Source organism: Procambarus clarkii, chromosome 79, assembly GCF_040958095.1.
Source record: "Procambarus clarkii isolate CNS0578487 chromosome 79, FALCON_Pclarkii_2.0, whole genome shotgun sequence".
Lineage (NCBI taxonomy): Eukaryota > Metazoa > Arthropoda > Malacostraca > Decapoda > Cambaridae > Procambarus > Procambarus clarkii.
The window spans coordinates 906,525-923,847 of record NC_091228.1 but is presented as its reverse complement, the minus strand read 5'-3'; the positions used below and the strand labels follow the sequence as shown (position 1 = coordinate 923,847).

General features: G+C 44.6%; 1 protein-coding gene across 1 annotated transcript in view; it reads left to right on the top strand.

Annotated features, from left to right (window-relative positions):
* The first annotated feature begins 6,014 nt into the window (after positions 1-6,014).
* LOC138357550 (murinoglobulin-1-like) overlaps positions 6,015-17,323 on the top strand; it is a 130,670-nt gene continuing 119,361 nt past the window's right edge. Inside the window, exon 1 of the mRNA XM_069314409.1 lies at positions 6,015-6,117. Coding sequence (XP_069170510.1) covers positions 6,053-6,117 — 65 coding nt within the window. The 5' untranslated portion in view covers positions 6,015-6,052. The remainder of the gene's footprint in view (positions 6,118-17,323) is intronic.

The following is a 17,323-nucleotide window of genomic DNA, read 5'->3' as shown; positions in this document are numbered from 1 at the left end:
TTAGGATTGGATTACCATTGTCTAAACCAGCATTTTCGGAGATTAGAAACCATTGTTATGAGTTTGATCATTCTCTGCTGGAATCTGATTTTAAAATTCTGGACACTTGTATGAATGGCCAGTCAGATTTGAGAGTAATGGAATCCTTATATATAAAGGAGCTGCGGCCTCTGTTAAATAGCAACCTTTCAGCTGTTCAATTGTACGCTGTATAGTGCACAGTAGGCCCTGTAATTTGATTTTTAGTTTATTTTGGTAGTTTAATTTTGTTTAGTTTACCATGTCTTTGCCCTTTCTTACTTATTTCAAGTCTTAACATTGTACATTAATATAATCTTTTATTTAGGATATATAATACATTTTTGGTATTTAATTTTATTTAATATTTGAGTTTTTTATAAGACTTTGGTTAGTAATTTATGATTGTCGTTTATTCTGTTTGTATTTTACATACATTTTTTGTAGATTTGTAGTCATTATATAAATATTTTTTATAGTGTTTAGTATCTATGTGTTGGGTATCAAATTACACTTCTGATTACTTCACGTAAGTATAATAGAATGGTTTGTTTTAGTAGTTATAAATTTCATCTTGTAGTTTAATGGATTTTAAATTAGTTATAATATATGTGACAGTTAATAAGTTTTATTTGTATTGATCACTTTAAGTGCGCTTAAGTGTTTTGTTTTTTAAGCTTTTTCCTTTCTTTGATAGGCAATTATATTCAGTATGAGTTCTTTGTTTACCAGCTATTTGATTGTGATTTCTGTTTTTTCTTTTAGATCTGATGATGAATACGAGAAGTATTCGAAACGTTATGTTTTTTAAAGTAAAGATTCTGATACAAGATGTTCAGTATATCCCTGGTTTTCCTATTCATCTTAAATATATATATATATATATATATATATATATATATATATATATATATATACATATATATGTCGTACCTAGTAGCCAGAACTCACTTCTCAGCCTACTATGCAAGGCCCGATTTACCTAATAAGCCAAGTTTTCCTGAATTAATATATTTTCTCTATTTTTTTTCTTATGAAATGATAAAGCTACCCATTTCATTATGTATGAGGTCAATTGTTTTTTATTGGAGATAAAATTAAAGTAGATATATGACCGAACCTAACCAACCCTACCTAACCTAACCTAACCTATCTTTATACGTTAGGTTAGGTTTGGTAGCCGAAAAAGTTAGGTTAGGTAGGTTTGGTAGTCGAAAAACAATTAATTCATGAAAACTTAGCTTATTAGGCAAATCGGGCCTTGCATAGTAGGCTGAGAAGTGCGTTCTGGGTACTAGGTACGACATATATATATATATATATATATATATATATATATATATATATATATATATATATATATATATATATATATATATAAATGTCGTACCTAATAGCCAGAACGCACTTCTCAGCCTACTATTCAAGGCCCGATTTGCCTAATAAGCCAAGTTTTCATGAATTAATGTTTTTTCGACTACCTAACCTACCTAACCTAACCTAGCTTTTTTTGGCTACCTAACCTAACCTTACCTATAAATATAGGTTAGGTTAGGTTAGGTAGGGTTGGTTAGGTTCGGTCATATATCTACGTTAATTTTAACTCCAATAAAAAAAAATTGACCTCATACATAGAGAAAAGGGTTGCTTTATCATTTCATAAGAAAAAATTATAGTAAATATATTAATTCAGGAAAACTTGGCTTATTAGGCAAATCGGGCCTTGAATAGTAGGCTGAGAAGTGAGTTCTGGCTACTAGGTACGACATATATATATATATATATATATATATATATATATATATATATATATATATATATATATATATATATTAATATATTTTGGTTGCAGTCTTTCCGGTAGACATATATTATGAAATATGACCGAAAAAGTAAGATTAATAATTCTAACACGATTTTTCTCAATATTTCTTAAGTTTCTTTTCACTGTCGATGGTAATTGAAAAATCAGTTCTCCAAAATTCACTTTTATTTCTAGTCTGATGCGACACTTGAACGTGTTTCATACTAACTTATTACATTTTCAAAGACTTTAGTTTACACACACACAGCTATAACCTGCAAACACTAAACAGATATCTTACTATGCTATAATTCAAAAGGCTTTTCATTTTATATACCTGCATTTGGGTGAGGTGATATGTTACAACAGTTTTGGACGAGGTGAAAACAAACTTTCAACACTAGAACACGAAATATTGCATAATATTGGGTAAAGTTAAAGGGGAAGAATAGAAGTAAATGCAAAGGGCCTATTGGCCCATATTTCTTGATGCTTCTATATTGGTGCGGAGTCTTGAAGTTGGTAGACTATAGTTGTGCATTAATTCGCTGTTGATTGCTGGTGTTGACTTCTTGATGTGTAGTGCCTTGCAGATGTCAAGCCGCCTCCAATCGCTGTATCTATCGATGATTTCTGTGTTGTTTGTTAAGACATCTCTGGTGATGGTCTGGTTGTGGGAAGAGATTATATGTTCCTTAATGGAGCCCTGTTTCTTATGCATCGTTAATCGCCTGGTAAGAGATGTTGTTGTCTTGCTTATATATTGAGTTCTTTGAGGCTTACAGTCCCCAAGTGGGCATTTGAAGGCATAGACGACGTTGGTCTCCTTTAAAGCGTTCTGCTTTGTGTCTGGAGAGTTTCTCATGAGTAGGTTGGCCGTTTTTTTGTTTTTTTAGTAAATCGTCAATTGTATCTTCTGATTTTTGTCTGTTGGGATAACGTTCCTATTAACAACATCTTTCAGGACCCTTTCCTCTGTTTTATGAGCTGTGGAAAAGAAGTTCCTGTAAAATAGTCTAATAGAAGGTACAGGTGTTGTGTAAGTTGTCTCTTCAAAGATTGCATTGCGTTTCACCTTCCTTCTTATGATGTCTTCAACGAAACCATTGGAGAAGGCGTTGTGGACTAGGACCTGCCTAACCCTACAGAGTTCTTCATCGACTTGCTTCCATCCTGAGCTGTGGCTGAGAGCAAGGTCGACATAAGCGTTAACAACACTCCTCTTGTACCTGTCTGGGCAATCACTGTTGGCATTGAGGCACATTCGTATGTTTGTTTCCTTAGTGTAGACTGCAGTGTGGAAACTTCCGCCTCTTTCCATGACTGTAACATCTAGAGAGGGCAGCTTCCCATCCTTCTCCATCTCGTAAGTGAAACGCAACACAGAATTCCGCTCAAATGCCTCCATCAGCTGCTGCAGACGTCTGGCATCAAGTACCTGCATAAAAGATATCATATCAGTTTTGTTGAAGATATCATAAAAATATAGGTGAAACGCTATGCCACCTCTGAAGAGTCCACCAAAACAACACTCTTCATCTAGAATATTGGGGCTCTTGGGCCACCAGCTGTGGGAGTAGGGCGTCTCATCTTGGGCCACCAGCTGTGGGAGTGGGGCATCTCATCTTGGGCCACCAGCTGTGGGAGTGGGGCGTCTCATCTTGGGCCACCAGCTGTGGGAGCAGGGCGTCCCATCTTGGGCTACCAGCTGTGGAAGCGGGGCGTCTCATCTTGGGCCACCAGTTGTGGGAGTTAGGCGTCTCATCTTAGGCCACCAGCTGTGGGATCGGGGCGTCTCATCTTGGGCTACCAGCTGTGGGACTAGGGCGGCTCATTTGGGGCCACCAGCTGTGGGAGTGGGGCGTTTCATCTTGGGCTACCAGCTGTGGGAGCGGGGCGTGTCATTTTGGGCCACAAGCTGTGGGAGTGAGGCGTCTCATCTTGGGCCACCAGCTGTGGGAGCGGGGAGTCTCATTTTGGCCCACCAGTTGTGTGAGTGGGGCGTCTCATCTTGGGCCACCAACTGTGGGAGTGGGGCGTCTCATCTTGGGCCATCAGCTGTTAGAGTGGTGCGTTTCATCTTGGGCCACCAACTGTGGGAGCAGGGCGTCTCATTTTGGGTCACCAGCTGTGGGAGCGGGACGTCTCATCTTGGGCCACCAGCTGTGGGAGTGGGGGCGTCTCATCTTAGGCCACCAGCTGTGGGAGTGGGGCATCTCATCTTGGGCCACCAGCTGTGGGAGTGGGGCGTCTCATATTGGGCCACCAGCTGTGGGAGCAGGGCGTCCCATCTTGGGCTACCAGCTGTGGGAGCGGGGTGTCTCGTCTTGGGCTACGAGCTGTGGGACTAGGGCGGCTCATTTGGGGCCACCAGCTGTGGGAGTGGGGCGTCTCATCTTGGGCTACCAGCTGTGGGAGCGGGGCGTGTCATTTTGGGCCACAAGCTGTGGGAGTGAGGCTTCTCATCTTGGGCCCCCGTCTGTGGGAGCGGGGAGTCTCATTTTGGCCCACCAGTTGTGGGAGTTAGCCGTTTCATCTTGGGCCACCAGCTGTGGGAGCAGAGCGTCTCATCCTGGGCCACCAGCTGTGGGAGTGGGGCTTCTCATCTTGGGCCACCAGCTGTGGGAGTGGGGCTTCTCATCTTGGGCCACCAGCTTTGGGAGTGGGGCGTCTCATCTTGGGCCACCAGCTGTGGGAGCGGGGCGTCTCATCTTGGGCCACCAGCTGTAGGAGTGGGGCATTTCATCACGGGCCACCAGCTGTGGGAGCGGGGCGTCTCATCTTGGGCCACCAGCTGTGGGAGCGGGACGTCTCATCTTGGGCCACCAGCTGTAGGAGTGGGGCTTCTCATCTTGAGCCACCAGCTGTGGGAGTGGGGCTTCTCATCTTGGGCCACCAGCTTTGGGAGTGGGCCGTCTCATCTTGGGCCACCAGCTGTGGGAGCAGGGCGTCTCATCTTGGGCCACCAGCTGAGGGAGCGGGGCGTCTCATCTTGGGCCACCAGCGGTGGGAGTGGAGCGTCTCATCTTGGGTCACCAGCTGTGGGAGTGGAGCGTCTCATCTTGGGTCACCAGCTGTGGGAGCGGGGCGTCTCATCTTGGGCCACCAGCTGTGGGAGTGGAGCGTCTCATCTTGGGTCACCAGCTGTGGGAGTGGAGCGTCTCATTTTAGGCCAACAGCTGTGGGAGTGGGGCATGTCATATTCGGCCACCAGCTGTGGGAGCGGGGCATGTCATATTCGGCCACCAGCTGTGGGAGTTGGGCATGTCTTCTTGGAACACCAGCTGTGGGAGCGGGACATCTCATATTCGGCCACCAGCTGTAGGAGCGGGGCGTCTCATCTTGGGCCACCAGCTGTGGGAGTGGGGCTTCTCATCTTGGGCCACAAGCTGTGGGAGTGGGTCGTCTCATCTTGAGCCATCAGCTGTGGGAGTGTGGCCTCTCATCTTGGGACAACAGCTGTGGGAGCGGGGCGTCTCATCTTGGTTCACCAGCTGTGGGAGTGGGGCGTCTCCTCTTGGGCCACCAGCTGTTGGAGTCGGGTGTCTCATCTTGGGCCATCAGCTGTGGGAGTTGGGCGGTTCATCTTGAGCCACCAGCTGTGGGAGCGCGGTGTCTCATCTTGGGCCACCAGCTGTGGGAGTGGAGTGTCTCATCTTGGGCCATCAGCTGTGGGAGTGAGGCGTCTAATCTTGGGCCACCAGCTGTGGGAGTGGGGCGTCTCATCTTGGAGTAGTCTCTCTAACAATGGGTCCTCTAACATTAGGATGGTGTTCCACACCCGGATGGCTTGGTGCTGCAGTCTGATGTTTAGTGGCTGTATGTTCAGAAGTTCATGGAACTCCTGGACTGTCTGATCATATGGTGGACGGTGTTTTGCTGCTCTCCTTAGTGCCTTATACCGCACTGCTTGTAGCTGTTGCATGTTAGTTTTCTTTAAGGTGTTTAGTGGTACTGAGGAATATTTTAGATTCTTTAATTGGATAGGGTTATGTTGTCAGGAGGGGAGGGGGTGCCTGAGGGAGGGACGGGGAGGGGTACCTGAGGAAGGGACAGGGCGGGGTGCCTGTGGGAGAGACGAAGGGGGGGGGGGTGTTTGATGGGGAAACCAGGGGAAGGGAGGGGAGGGGGAACTCGTTTCCTCCGGACAAGGTGAGGGAGAAGAGGCAGCTCCCACAGTCACTTGCTCACCGGCTGCCAGCCAGCCTGGACGTCTCGTTGCCTGTTGCCATGGCGTCCTACCACTGTCCTCGCCTCCTCTGTGTCCTCGCTCTCACCGCTGCTCTCACTCACGGGTGAGTAAACTCTCCTTCAAACACCCTTAACGTTACTAGTTTACATTATTCACCTTATTTGATTTTGAAGAAACATTTGGAAAGTTTGTGTAATTATGACAAATAGGAGGAGCTCCTATATTGTCCTCCCCATGTTCCCGTCCTGTCAGTGGTAGTAACAGGTGTAGGTGGGGCTCCGGTATTGTTTCCCCATGATAGTGGAACATAGTTCAGGAACTGAACTCCAATATCCATTTAACTAAGAACTGTTGTCAGCAGGCCTAGTGTGGCCGTTCCTTTAGCGTAGTGGTTTTCGTCCTCGACTCAGTATCAGGGAATCTGTGGTTCGATCCCCAGACGGATCAGAAATAGTTGGGCACCTGTTCATGTAGTACTAAATAGGTATTTAGGAGTTAAGTAACTGTTGTGGGCAGTCTGTAACGAGTCGAACCTTCCTGTCCAGGGCGCTACCACTGAGCCACTTGTTCTTAGTATTAATCCACTTTGTTTCCAAGTTCAATTTTTCCTCAAGTATAAATTGTTACTTGATATATATATGTATACATTATATGTATATATATCGTCATACGATATATATCTGTAGTTTAGATGTTTAAGTTTTGTCGGTAACTATTTGTAGTTCCAGCGAGTCAACTATTTATAAAGGTGCAATGTGACCATAGACAAAATAATATAATGTTGGAGAAAACTTGTGAGTTACATCAGTTGCGGGACGCATGTAAAACATTGTCATTCATAAACAAGATGTTTCGCGGCTGAACTAACGAGCAATTGGCCATTGTTTGTGGGTGGACGGCTCCTGGGGGTCCGTGCCGGTAAACAATGGCCCACGTGTGTCTTCACCCAGCTGGTACACCAGTCTGGAGATGAACACCTTCCCGCACCACCACCCACCAACCTCCAACTCTTCTCCAGCACCGACTCATCACATGGTTCATCACAAGACTCATCACATGGTTCATCACAAGACTCATCACATGATTCATCACTGGAATCATCACGTGATTAATCACGGGAATCATCACGTGATTTATCACTGGACTCATCACGGGATTTATCACAGGATTCATCACAAGGCTCATCACGTGATTCATCACGGGATTTATCACAGGATTCATCACAAGGCTCATCACGTGATTCATCATGAGACTCATCATGGGATTCATCCCAAGATTCATCACGTGATTCATCACGGGACACATCACATGATTCATCACGGGATTCATCACAAGGATCTTCACATGATTTATCACGTGACTCATCATGGGATTCATCACAAGACTCATCACGGGACTCCTCACGTGAGTAATCACAGGACTCATCACATGATTCATCACGTGATTCATCACAAGACTCATCACGTGATTCATCATAAGACTCATCACGGGATTCACCCCAGGACTCATCACATGATTCATCACGAGAATCATCACGTGATTTATCACGGGACTCATCACGTGATTCATCACGGGACTCATCATGTGATTCATCACTAGACTCATCACATGATTCATCATAAGACTCATAATGTGATTCATCACGAGACTCATCACGTGACTCATCACATGAATCATCACGGGATTCAACACAAGACTCATCACGTGATTCATCATGAGACTCATCACGAGATTCATCACAGGAATCATCACATCATTTATCACAGGACTCATCACGTGAATTATCACGGGACTCATCACAAGACTTATCACTGGACTCGTCACGTGATTCATGACGGGACTCATCACGTGATTCATCATGGGACTCATCAAGTGATTCATCACGGGATTCATTACGTTATCTGTTCGAATCCCACGTGTGTAAATGCTTCGTTCACGAAATATACTATTAATTGGGCACTGAATCTAAACAATTAAACTAACCAAACTTAGTCTATGCCTAACTATACACAGTTATATTTAAAGTTAAAAATTATCTTTATAAGTTAAAAAAATATATATATATATATATATTTATATAACAACAATTGGTATTGAACGCCTCTGTACCTCCTCTGTAATGAGGAAGTACCTCCTGGAGTTTGTAACATCTGTAGATTTGACTAAATGTAAACTCTGTCAGCAGAATTATTTGCTAACTTTGCGTCATTAAATAATGGAATGTGAAAAAAATCGCGGAATTCAGATACAACACCATCAATGGTGTCCAAGAAATGTTTAAGTACTTCATTCATAATGAGGTGCTGCCAGAAATCCTAGTGAAGTCTCCAAAGATTGCTTACTGTAGGTACAGCCTGCACATGACTGTAAAGCTACCGTCCAGTTGGGTGGGTGTGGAGCACATGACTGTAAAGCTGCCGTCCAGTTGGGTGGATGTGGTGCACATGACTATAAAGCTGCCGCCCAGTTGGGTTGGTGTGGAGCACATGACTGTAAAGCTGCCGCCCAGTTGGGTGGGTGTGGAGCACATGACTATAAAGCTGCCGCCCAGTTGGGTGGGTGTGGAGCACATGACTATAAAGCTGCAGCCCAGTTGGGTTGGTGTGGAGCACATGACTGTAAAGCTGCCGCCCAGTTGGGTGGGTGTGGAGCACATGACTATAAAGCTGCCGCCCAGTTGGGTGGGTGTGGAGCACATGACTATAAAGCTGCCGCCCAGTTGGGTGGGTGTGGAGCACATGACTATAAAGCTGCCGCCCAGTTGGGTTGGTGTGGTGCACATGACTATAAAGCTGCCGCCCAGTTGGGTGGGTGTGGAGCACATGACTGTAAAGCTGCCGCTCAGTTGGGTGGGTGTGGAGCACATGACTGTAAAGCTGCCGCCCACTTGGGTGGGTGTATAGCACGTGACTGTAATGCTACCGCCCAGTTGGGTGGGTGTGGAGCACATGACTGTAACTGTGTGACTCCCAATAAATATAAAGTGCCTCGTATAGTGACTGTTATGAGCCTCTTGTTGAATCACTTGTGATACAAAATATTATTTTTATGTGAATTTGTGTAGGTGATTGAATACGTACGTGTATGTATATATATATATATATATATATATAAATATATATATATATATATATATATATATATATATATATATATATATATATATATATATATATATATATATATATATATATATATAAGTATATTTTGGTAGCAGTCTTTCCTGTAGACATATATTATTAAATATGACCGAAAAAGTAAGATAAATAATTCTAACACGAATTTTCTCAATCTTTCGTACATTTCTTTTCACTGTTGGAGGTAATTCAAAAATCAATTCTCCAAAATTAATTTTTATTTCTAGTCTGGCGCGACACTTGAGCGCGTTTCGTAAAACTTATTACATTTTCAAAGACTTTACACATACACAACTGAATAGAACTTACATATCTCCGATTTGTTTATATCTACATTTGAGTGAGGTGGATGGGGTGAGGTGGCATTAATAGGGTATTAATTTCATCAACACAAGACAGAACACGAAACAATGGGTATTGAATGGAAGTGATTGTAGAAAGCCTATTGGTCCATATTTCTTGATGCTTTTATATTGGAGCGGAGTCTTGAGGTGGGTAGAATATAGTTGTGCATTATTTGGCTGTTGATTGCTGGTGTTGACTTTTTAATGTGTAGTGCCTCGCAAACGTCAAGCCGCCTGCTATCGCTGTATCTATCGATGATTTCTGTGTTGTATCTATCGACTCACAGCTGCTGCAGCAAATACCTGGAGACAAGACGGCTGCCTTGGGTAGACTGATCCAACTTCCATTACAGCAGTCCCAGGTCGACTCTGTAATCAGACACGTCATCAGTGCTAGGGACACTCTAGGGCACGTCACTTACCGGCTCAGACCCAAACGCCCACCTATCCACTCCATAGATGGCGTTGCTGTCTAAGCGCCACCTCACCAGAGGCCAGCAGCGGCTGTGTTATGAGCTGATCAAGACGGGAAACTAGCCCTTGTGGCTGGTATTTCCTGTCCTCACTTGATGGCGGCGGCCATTTGGAGGGGGTTTTGGGAGCTGACCCACAGATGGCGTGGTCGTCACTGCTCCGGGCTCGGACGCTGGGCTCAGGTCCGTAACACCATCCTTTTCCATCTCCGTTTTATGAGCTGTGGAAAAGAAGTTCCTGTAAAATAGTCTAATAGGGGGTATAGGTGTTGTGTTAGTTGTCTCTTCAGAGGTTGCATGGCATTTCACTTTCCTTCTTATGATGTCTTCGAAGAAACCATTGGAGAAGCCGTTGTTGACTAGGACCTGCCTTACCCTACAGAGTTCTTCGTCGACCAGCTTCCATTCTGAGCTGTGGCTGAGAGCACGGTCGACATATGCGTTAACAACACTCCTCTTGTACCTGTCTTGGCAGTCGCTGTTGGCATTTAGGCACATTCCTATGTTCGTTTCCTTAGTGTAGACTGCAGTGTGGAAACCTCCGCTCTTTTCCATGACTGTTACATCTAGAAAGGGCAGCTTCCCATCTGTTACGGCCCTCTCGGGTCGCAACCGGGTTCTTTCTCAGATGTTGTTAGAGGTAGGGTATCCGGCCCCAAGCTAGTAGTGGCTTTCAAAGGATGTGATCCGTAACGCAAGTAAATTAAAGGGGAAGGGAAATAAAGGCAAAAAATTAATAGTATAATTAATACCGTCACCATAAATAATATATAAAAGGTTACACAGGGGGGGGGTTAAACACTATTATATAAAACGTAGTCTTCCTCTGAAGACTCTGGACGTTCACGGTGCTCAACAAGGCTAAGCTCTTAATCCTCTTGTGGCCTTACGATGAATCCTTCGATCATTTTGAGTCTACCCTGGCCACAGGCCAGCCAAATCACAGTTCCACTGGGGCCACCGTCGTGGAGGCCGTCAACCACAAATCCAGCCGGCAGCTGGCAGGTTCCAATCAGCAGCGCTGGTTAGGCCACTCCACGATCAATACTAAGGTCGCGAGCCCTAGTCAGGAGCCTCGTGTGATCCCACAGGTCACTCTCCTTTCCACAACACCCCAGTGGTTAAGCGTCTCCACCAGTCAGTCCCGGGTATGACAACCCCTCAACTGCCACTTCACAGGCAGGCTAACACCACAGTGTTCATCCGGGGGGGCGACTCACAGCTGCTGCAGCAAATACCTGGAGACAAGACGGCTGCCTGGGGTAGACTGATCCAACTTCCATTACAGCAGTCCCAGGTCGACTCTGTAATCAGACACGTCATCAGTACTAGGGACACTCTAGGGCACGTCACTTACCGGCTCAGACCCAAACGCCCACCTATCCACTCCATAGATGGCGTTGCTGTCTAAGCGCCACCTCACCAGAGGCCAGCAGCGGCTGTGTTATGAGCTGATCAGGAAGGGAAACTAGCCCTTGTGGCTGGTATTTCCTGTCCTCACTTGATGGCGGCGGCCATTTGGAGGGGGGTTTCGGGAGCTGACCCACAGATGGCGTGGTCGTTACTGCTCCGGGCTCGGACGCTGGGCTCGGGTCCGTAACATCATCCTTTTCCATCTCGTAAGTGAAACGCAGCACGGAACTCTGCTCAAACGCCTCCTTCAGCTCCTGCAGATGTCTGACATCAGGTACCTGTGTAAAAATGTCGTCAACATACCTGCAGTATATGGCCGGTTTCAAGTTCATGTCGACTAAGACGTTTTGCTCGATGGTACCCATGTAGAAGTTTGCAAACAGGACACCTAGGGGAGAACCCATGGCGACCCCATCTACTAGCTTATACATGTGCCCATCCGGGCTCAAGAAGGGTGCCTCTTTAGTACAAACTTGGAGTAGTTATCCCAACAGACAAAAATATGAGGATACAACTGACGATTTACTATAAAACCAGAAAAACGGCTAGCCTACTCGTGAGAAACTCTCCAGACACAAAGCAGAACGCTTTAAAAGAGACCAACGTCGTCTATGCCTTTAAATGCCCTCTTGGAGACTGTAAGCTCCAAAAAAAACAGTATATAGGCAAGACAACCAAATGTCTTTCTAGGCGTTTAATGATGCATAAGCAACAGGGCTCCATTAAGGAACATATAATCTCTTCCCACAACCAAACCATCGCCAGAGAAATCCTAGTAAACAACACAGAAATCATCAATAGATACAGCGATAGCAGGCGTCTTGACGTTTGCGAGGCACTACACATTAAAAAGTCAACACCAGCAATCAACAGCCAATTAATGCACAACTATATTCTACCCACCTCAAGACTCCGCTCCAATATAAAAGCATCAAGAAATATGGACCAATAGGCTTTCTACAATCACGTCCATTCAATACCCATTGTTTCGTGTTCTGTCTTGTGTTGATGAAATTAATACCCTATTAATGCCACCTCACCCCATCCACCTCACTCAAATGTAGATATAAACAAATCGGAGATGTGTAAGTTCTATTCAGTTGTGTATGTGTAAACTAAAGTCTTTGAAAATGTAATAAGTTTTACGAAACGCGCTCAAGTGTCACGTCAGACTAGAAATAAAAATGAATTTTGGAGAATTGATTTTTGAACTACCACCAACAGTGAAAAGAAATGTACGAAAGATCGAGAAAATTCGTGTTAGAATTATTAATCTTACTTTTTCGGTCATATTTAATAATATATATATATATATATATATATATATATATATATATATATATATATATATATATATATATATATATATATATATATATATATATATATATATATTGGTGTATACTGGCAGCAGGTTTTCTTTCAAACATGTTTCATTGAATATGACCGCATATTCTGTATTTATTATTTTCTGGTTTAGGGCTTCTATCCCTCTAACTATTTTCTTAGCATCAGGGCTTAATTGAAATAGGAGTTCTCCAAAACTCATTTTCGTACTTTTAAGGTGAAGAAAAGAAGTGATTTACTATAGAGTGTATTACACTTATTTGTATAATTTGCACGACGTTTCGAACCTCCATGGTTCATTCTCAAGTGAACAGATCTTACAATACTAGTTGATTTTATACCCGCATTAGGTCAGGTGATAATACAATGAAGGTGAAAACATGGGGGGATACATAAGGGATAAACATAGGGGCTGCAGAAGGCTTATTGGCCCATACGAGGCATCTCCTATCTAAACACAAAGATTAATCCAGTGTAATTGGCCTGTTATGTTGGACATTGTCTTCTGTGTTGGCATCGATATGTTCTTGTCTTGTCCTTACTCTCATGGTGGGTAGAGTAAATAGTTCCGTGATTTGGGTGTTCATGGTAGGTCGCTCTATTCTTATGTGAATTGCCTCAAGAATTTGTAATCTTCTTGAATCTTGGGTTTTGTCTATTATGCAAGTATTCTTGTTCAACATTTCTCTTGTTAGAGTAATGTCATGGGCTTGTCTCATGTGATTCCTAGGGGCACCAGATTGAAGATGGCATGTCAAACGCCTCGTCAGCTTGGTCGACGTCATACCTATGTACTTACATTGAAGGTTACATCCTTCGTGGGGGCAAGTGTACATGTATACAACGCTTGACTGCTGTAGAGGGTTCTCCGTCGGCTTCGGGCTGTTTTTGATAAGGAGTTCGGATAGTAATCTTGGGCATGCTAATAGTAAAATATGATAGTAAAATGCTATGCCCAAGATTACTATCCGAGTGCCGGCGGTGGGGTGGTTCAAATAGCCTCGGCTATCACCTCATTATGTCCGGTCGTGATGGTCAAGTGGATTAAGGCGTCTTGTACATACCAGTTGCGTGGCTCCTGGGAGTATGGGTTCGAGTCACTTCTGGGGTGTGAGTTTTCAGTTGCATATTGTCCTGGGGACCATTCAGGCTTGTTCGCATTTGTGTTCCTCACGTGTGCCCCAAAGAATGAGGTGATTTGGTAAAATGCTATGCCCAAGATTACTATCCGAGTGCCAGCGGTGGGGTGGTTCAAATAGCCTCGGCTATCACCTCATTATGTCCGGTCGTGATGGTCAAGTGGATTAAGGCGTCTTGTACATACCAGTTGCGTGGCTCCTGGGAGTATGGGTTCGAGTCACTTCTGGGGTGTGAGTTTTCAGTTGCATATTGTCCTGGGGACCATTCAGGCTTGTTCGCATTTGTGTTCCTCACGTGTGCCCCAAAGAATGAGGTGATTTGGTAAAATGCTATGCCCAAGATTACTATCCGAGTGCCGGCGGTGGGGTGGTTCAAATTGCCTCGGCTATCACCTCATTATGTCCGGTCGTGATGGTCAAGTGGATTAAGGCGTCTTGTACATACCAGTTGCGTGGCTCCTGGGAGTATGGGTTCGAGTCACTTCTGGGGTGTGAGTTTTCAGTTGCATATTGTCCTGGGGACCATTCAGGCTTGTTCGCATTTGTGTTCCTCATGTGTGCCCCAAAGAATGAGGTGATTTGGTAAAATGCTATGCCCAAGATTACTATCCGAGTGCCGGCGGTGGGGTGGTTCAAATAGCCTCGGCTATCACCTCATTATGTCCGGTCGTTATGGTCAAGTGGATAAAGGCGTCTTGTACATACCAGTTGCGTGGCTCCTGGGAGTATGGGTTCGAGTCACTTCTGGGGTGTGAGTTTTCAGTTGCATATTGTCCTGGGGACCATTCAGGCTTGTTCGCATTTGTGTTCGTCACGTGTGCCCCAAAGAATGAGGTGATTTGGTAAAATGCTATGCCCAAGATTACTATCCGAGTGCCGGCGGTGGGGTGGTTCAAATAGCCTCGGCTATCACCTCATTATGTCCGGTCGTGATGGTCAAGTGGATTAAGGCGTCTTGTACATACCAGTTGCGTGGCTCCTGGGAGTATGGGTTCGAGTCACTTCTGGGGTGTGAGTTTTCAGTTGCATATTGTCCTGGGGACCATTCAGGCTTGTTCGCATTTGTGTTCCTCACGTGTGCCCCAAAGAATGAGGTGATTTGGTAAAATGCTATGCCCAAGATTACTATCCGAGTGCCGGCGGTGGGGTGGTTCAAATAGCCTCGGCTATCACCTCATTATGTCCGGTCGTGATGGTCAAGAGGATTAAGGCGTCTTGTACATACCAGTTGCGTGGCTCCTGGTAGTATGGGTTCGAGTCACTTCTGGGGTGTGAGTTTTCAGTTGCATATTGTCCTGGGGACCATTCAGGCTTGTTCGCATTTGTGTTCCGCACGTGTGCCCCAAAGAATGAGGTGATTTGGTAAAATGCTATGCCCAAGATTACTATCCGAGTGCCGGCGGTGGGGTGGTTCAAATAGCCTCGGCTATCACCTCATTATGTCCGGTCGTGATGGTCAAGAGGATTAAGGCGTCTTGTACATACCAGTTGCGTGGCTCCTGGTAGTATGGGTTCGAGTCACTTCTGGGGTGTGAGTTTTCAGTTGCATATTGTCCTGGGGACCATTCAGGCTTGTTCGCATTTGTGTTCCTCACGTGTGCCCCAAAGAATGAGGTGATTTGGTAAAATGCTATGCCCAAGATTACTATCCGAGTGCCGGCGGTGGGGTGGTTCAAATAGCCTCGGCTATCACCTCATTATGTCCGGTCGTGATGGTCAAGTGGATTAAGGCGTCTTGTACATACCAGTTGCGTGGCTCCTGGGAGTATGGGTTCGAGTCACTTCTGGGGTGTGAGTTTTCAGTTATATATATATATATATATATATATATATATATATATATATATATATATATATATATATATATATATATATATATATATATATATATATATATATATTGTTGGGGTTTCACCTCTCTATTATTCTCTACCCTTACTCTGGGGTGAGCAGTAGTTATGCTCAAGGTCACTCACCGTAGCCCTGCGGGTCTTCACTCGATCCTCACGGCGCCACTGCACGCCAGGAGAGTCTCCCAGTCAATCTTAACGGCCTCTTATTAAGAAAGAGTGAGAACACGACTCAAGCACTTGACTATCGTGTGCCCTCCCCAACAATCGGGCTCTACGGTTAACCACAAGGTCGCCAACTGGTGTTTTAGGTGGCCAGTAACACCATCAGTGGACTGGTGGAACTAGTGGTAGCCTTGGCAAGGTCACACTCAAAAGATCAGGAATCAGGCAGGTACTTATTGTTATCACTCAATGCTTACCAGTATAATATAGCCACAAGATCAATGGAGGGGATGATATAAACACAAAGATAGTTTTGTATTTTACTTAAAATGTATGAAAGATGTCACAAAGGCCAAACAGCAACAAATAAATCAATAAATCAACTGATCCTGACGTGGCCGGAAGTTCCCACGAATAGTCTGCGATCATTAGGTGGCAACACCTCCCCCTCCTCATCAAGTGTCAAGAACAGCTGATCGCCTGGCCCGCGCGCAGAAGCTCTTTGCTTGTTTTCAGATTCACGCGCGCTGTTTCCTTAAGTTCTCCAATATTACTATGAAATTCGCACACTCGATATTGGCTACAACAGCATGTATCACTGGGTTACACTGTACTCAGGCTCAAACAGTCTTTTCTACAATCAATGCTATAATGACTCACTGTAATGGCCTTACACTGTTATTCATCCAACAATATATTATGAAATATTAACACTGGAGTTTTCAGTACTTTCTCTCGTGGGCGATAACTCAATAATTCACTGTACTCACAAACGACTTATCACTGCATGAACATAGCATATATAATGTAGACACATCAAATATCAATACATGGAAAATAAATGATTTCTGGGCACACAGCCTAACTTTCAAATACTGGCATAATATTATATATAATTTACCACTATATGTTCATATCAAAATCTATAGAAAGATATACACAACACAGTAAATTTATCACTTGTTCCTGGTGCCTGTACACACCAATAATCAACATGAATATTACAAGTACTCTTGATAGTACTGTCTAGCACACTAGTGCTTTACCGTGACATGGGTGAGACTTGCTCACGACATATAAAATCCTCAGGCTAGATAATATAGCCGAATAATATAGCTAACTAAAGGGGAATGGGGAGGGAACTAGAAACACCTACTTCACCCTATCCTCCGATGAGAGTCGAGGTGTAGCTCCTGGTCCTCGTGTCGGGAACGCCCCCACACTACACGTCGTCGTGTCCTACCAGAGCCTCTCGTCGTCCCACCGTTTAGCGCGTCGTCTCCGTGCCTCCTCACTGCAGGTCCGTCCTCCTTCTTAACTTCTTGAAGGTTGGAGTCGGTCTCCTGGCCTTCGTCTTCTCCCAGCAACGGCTGTCGCCTACGTCTCAGCTACAGTCGTCCGGTTTCCCCAAATAGTCCTCTCTTCCTCAGCTACCCAGTGG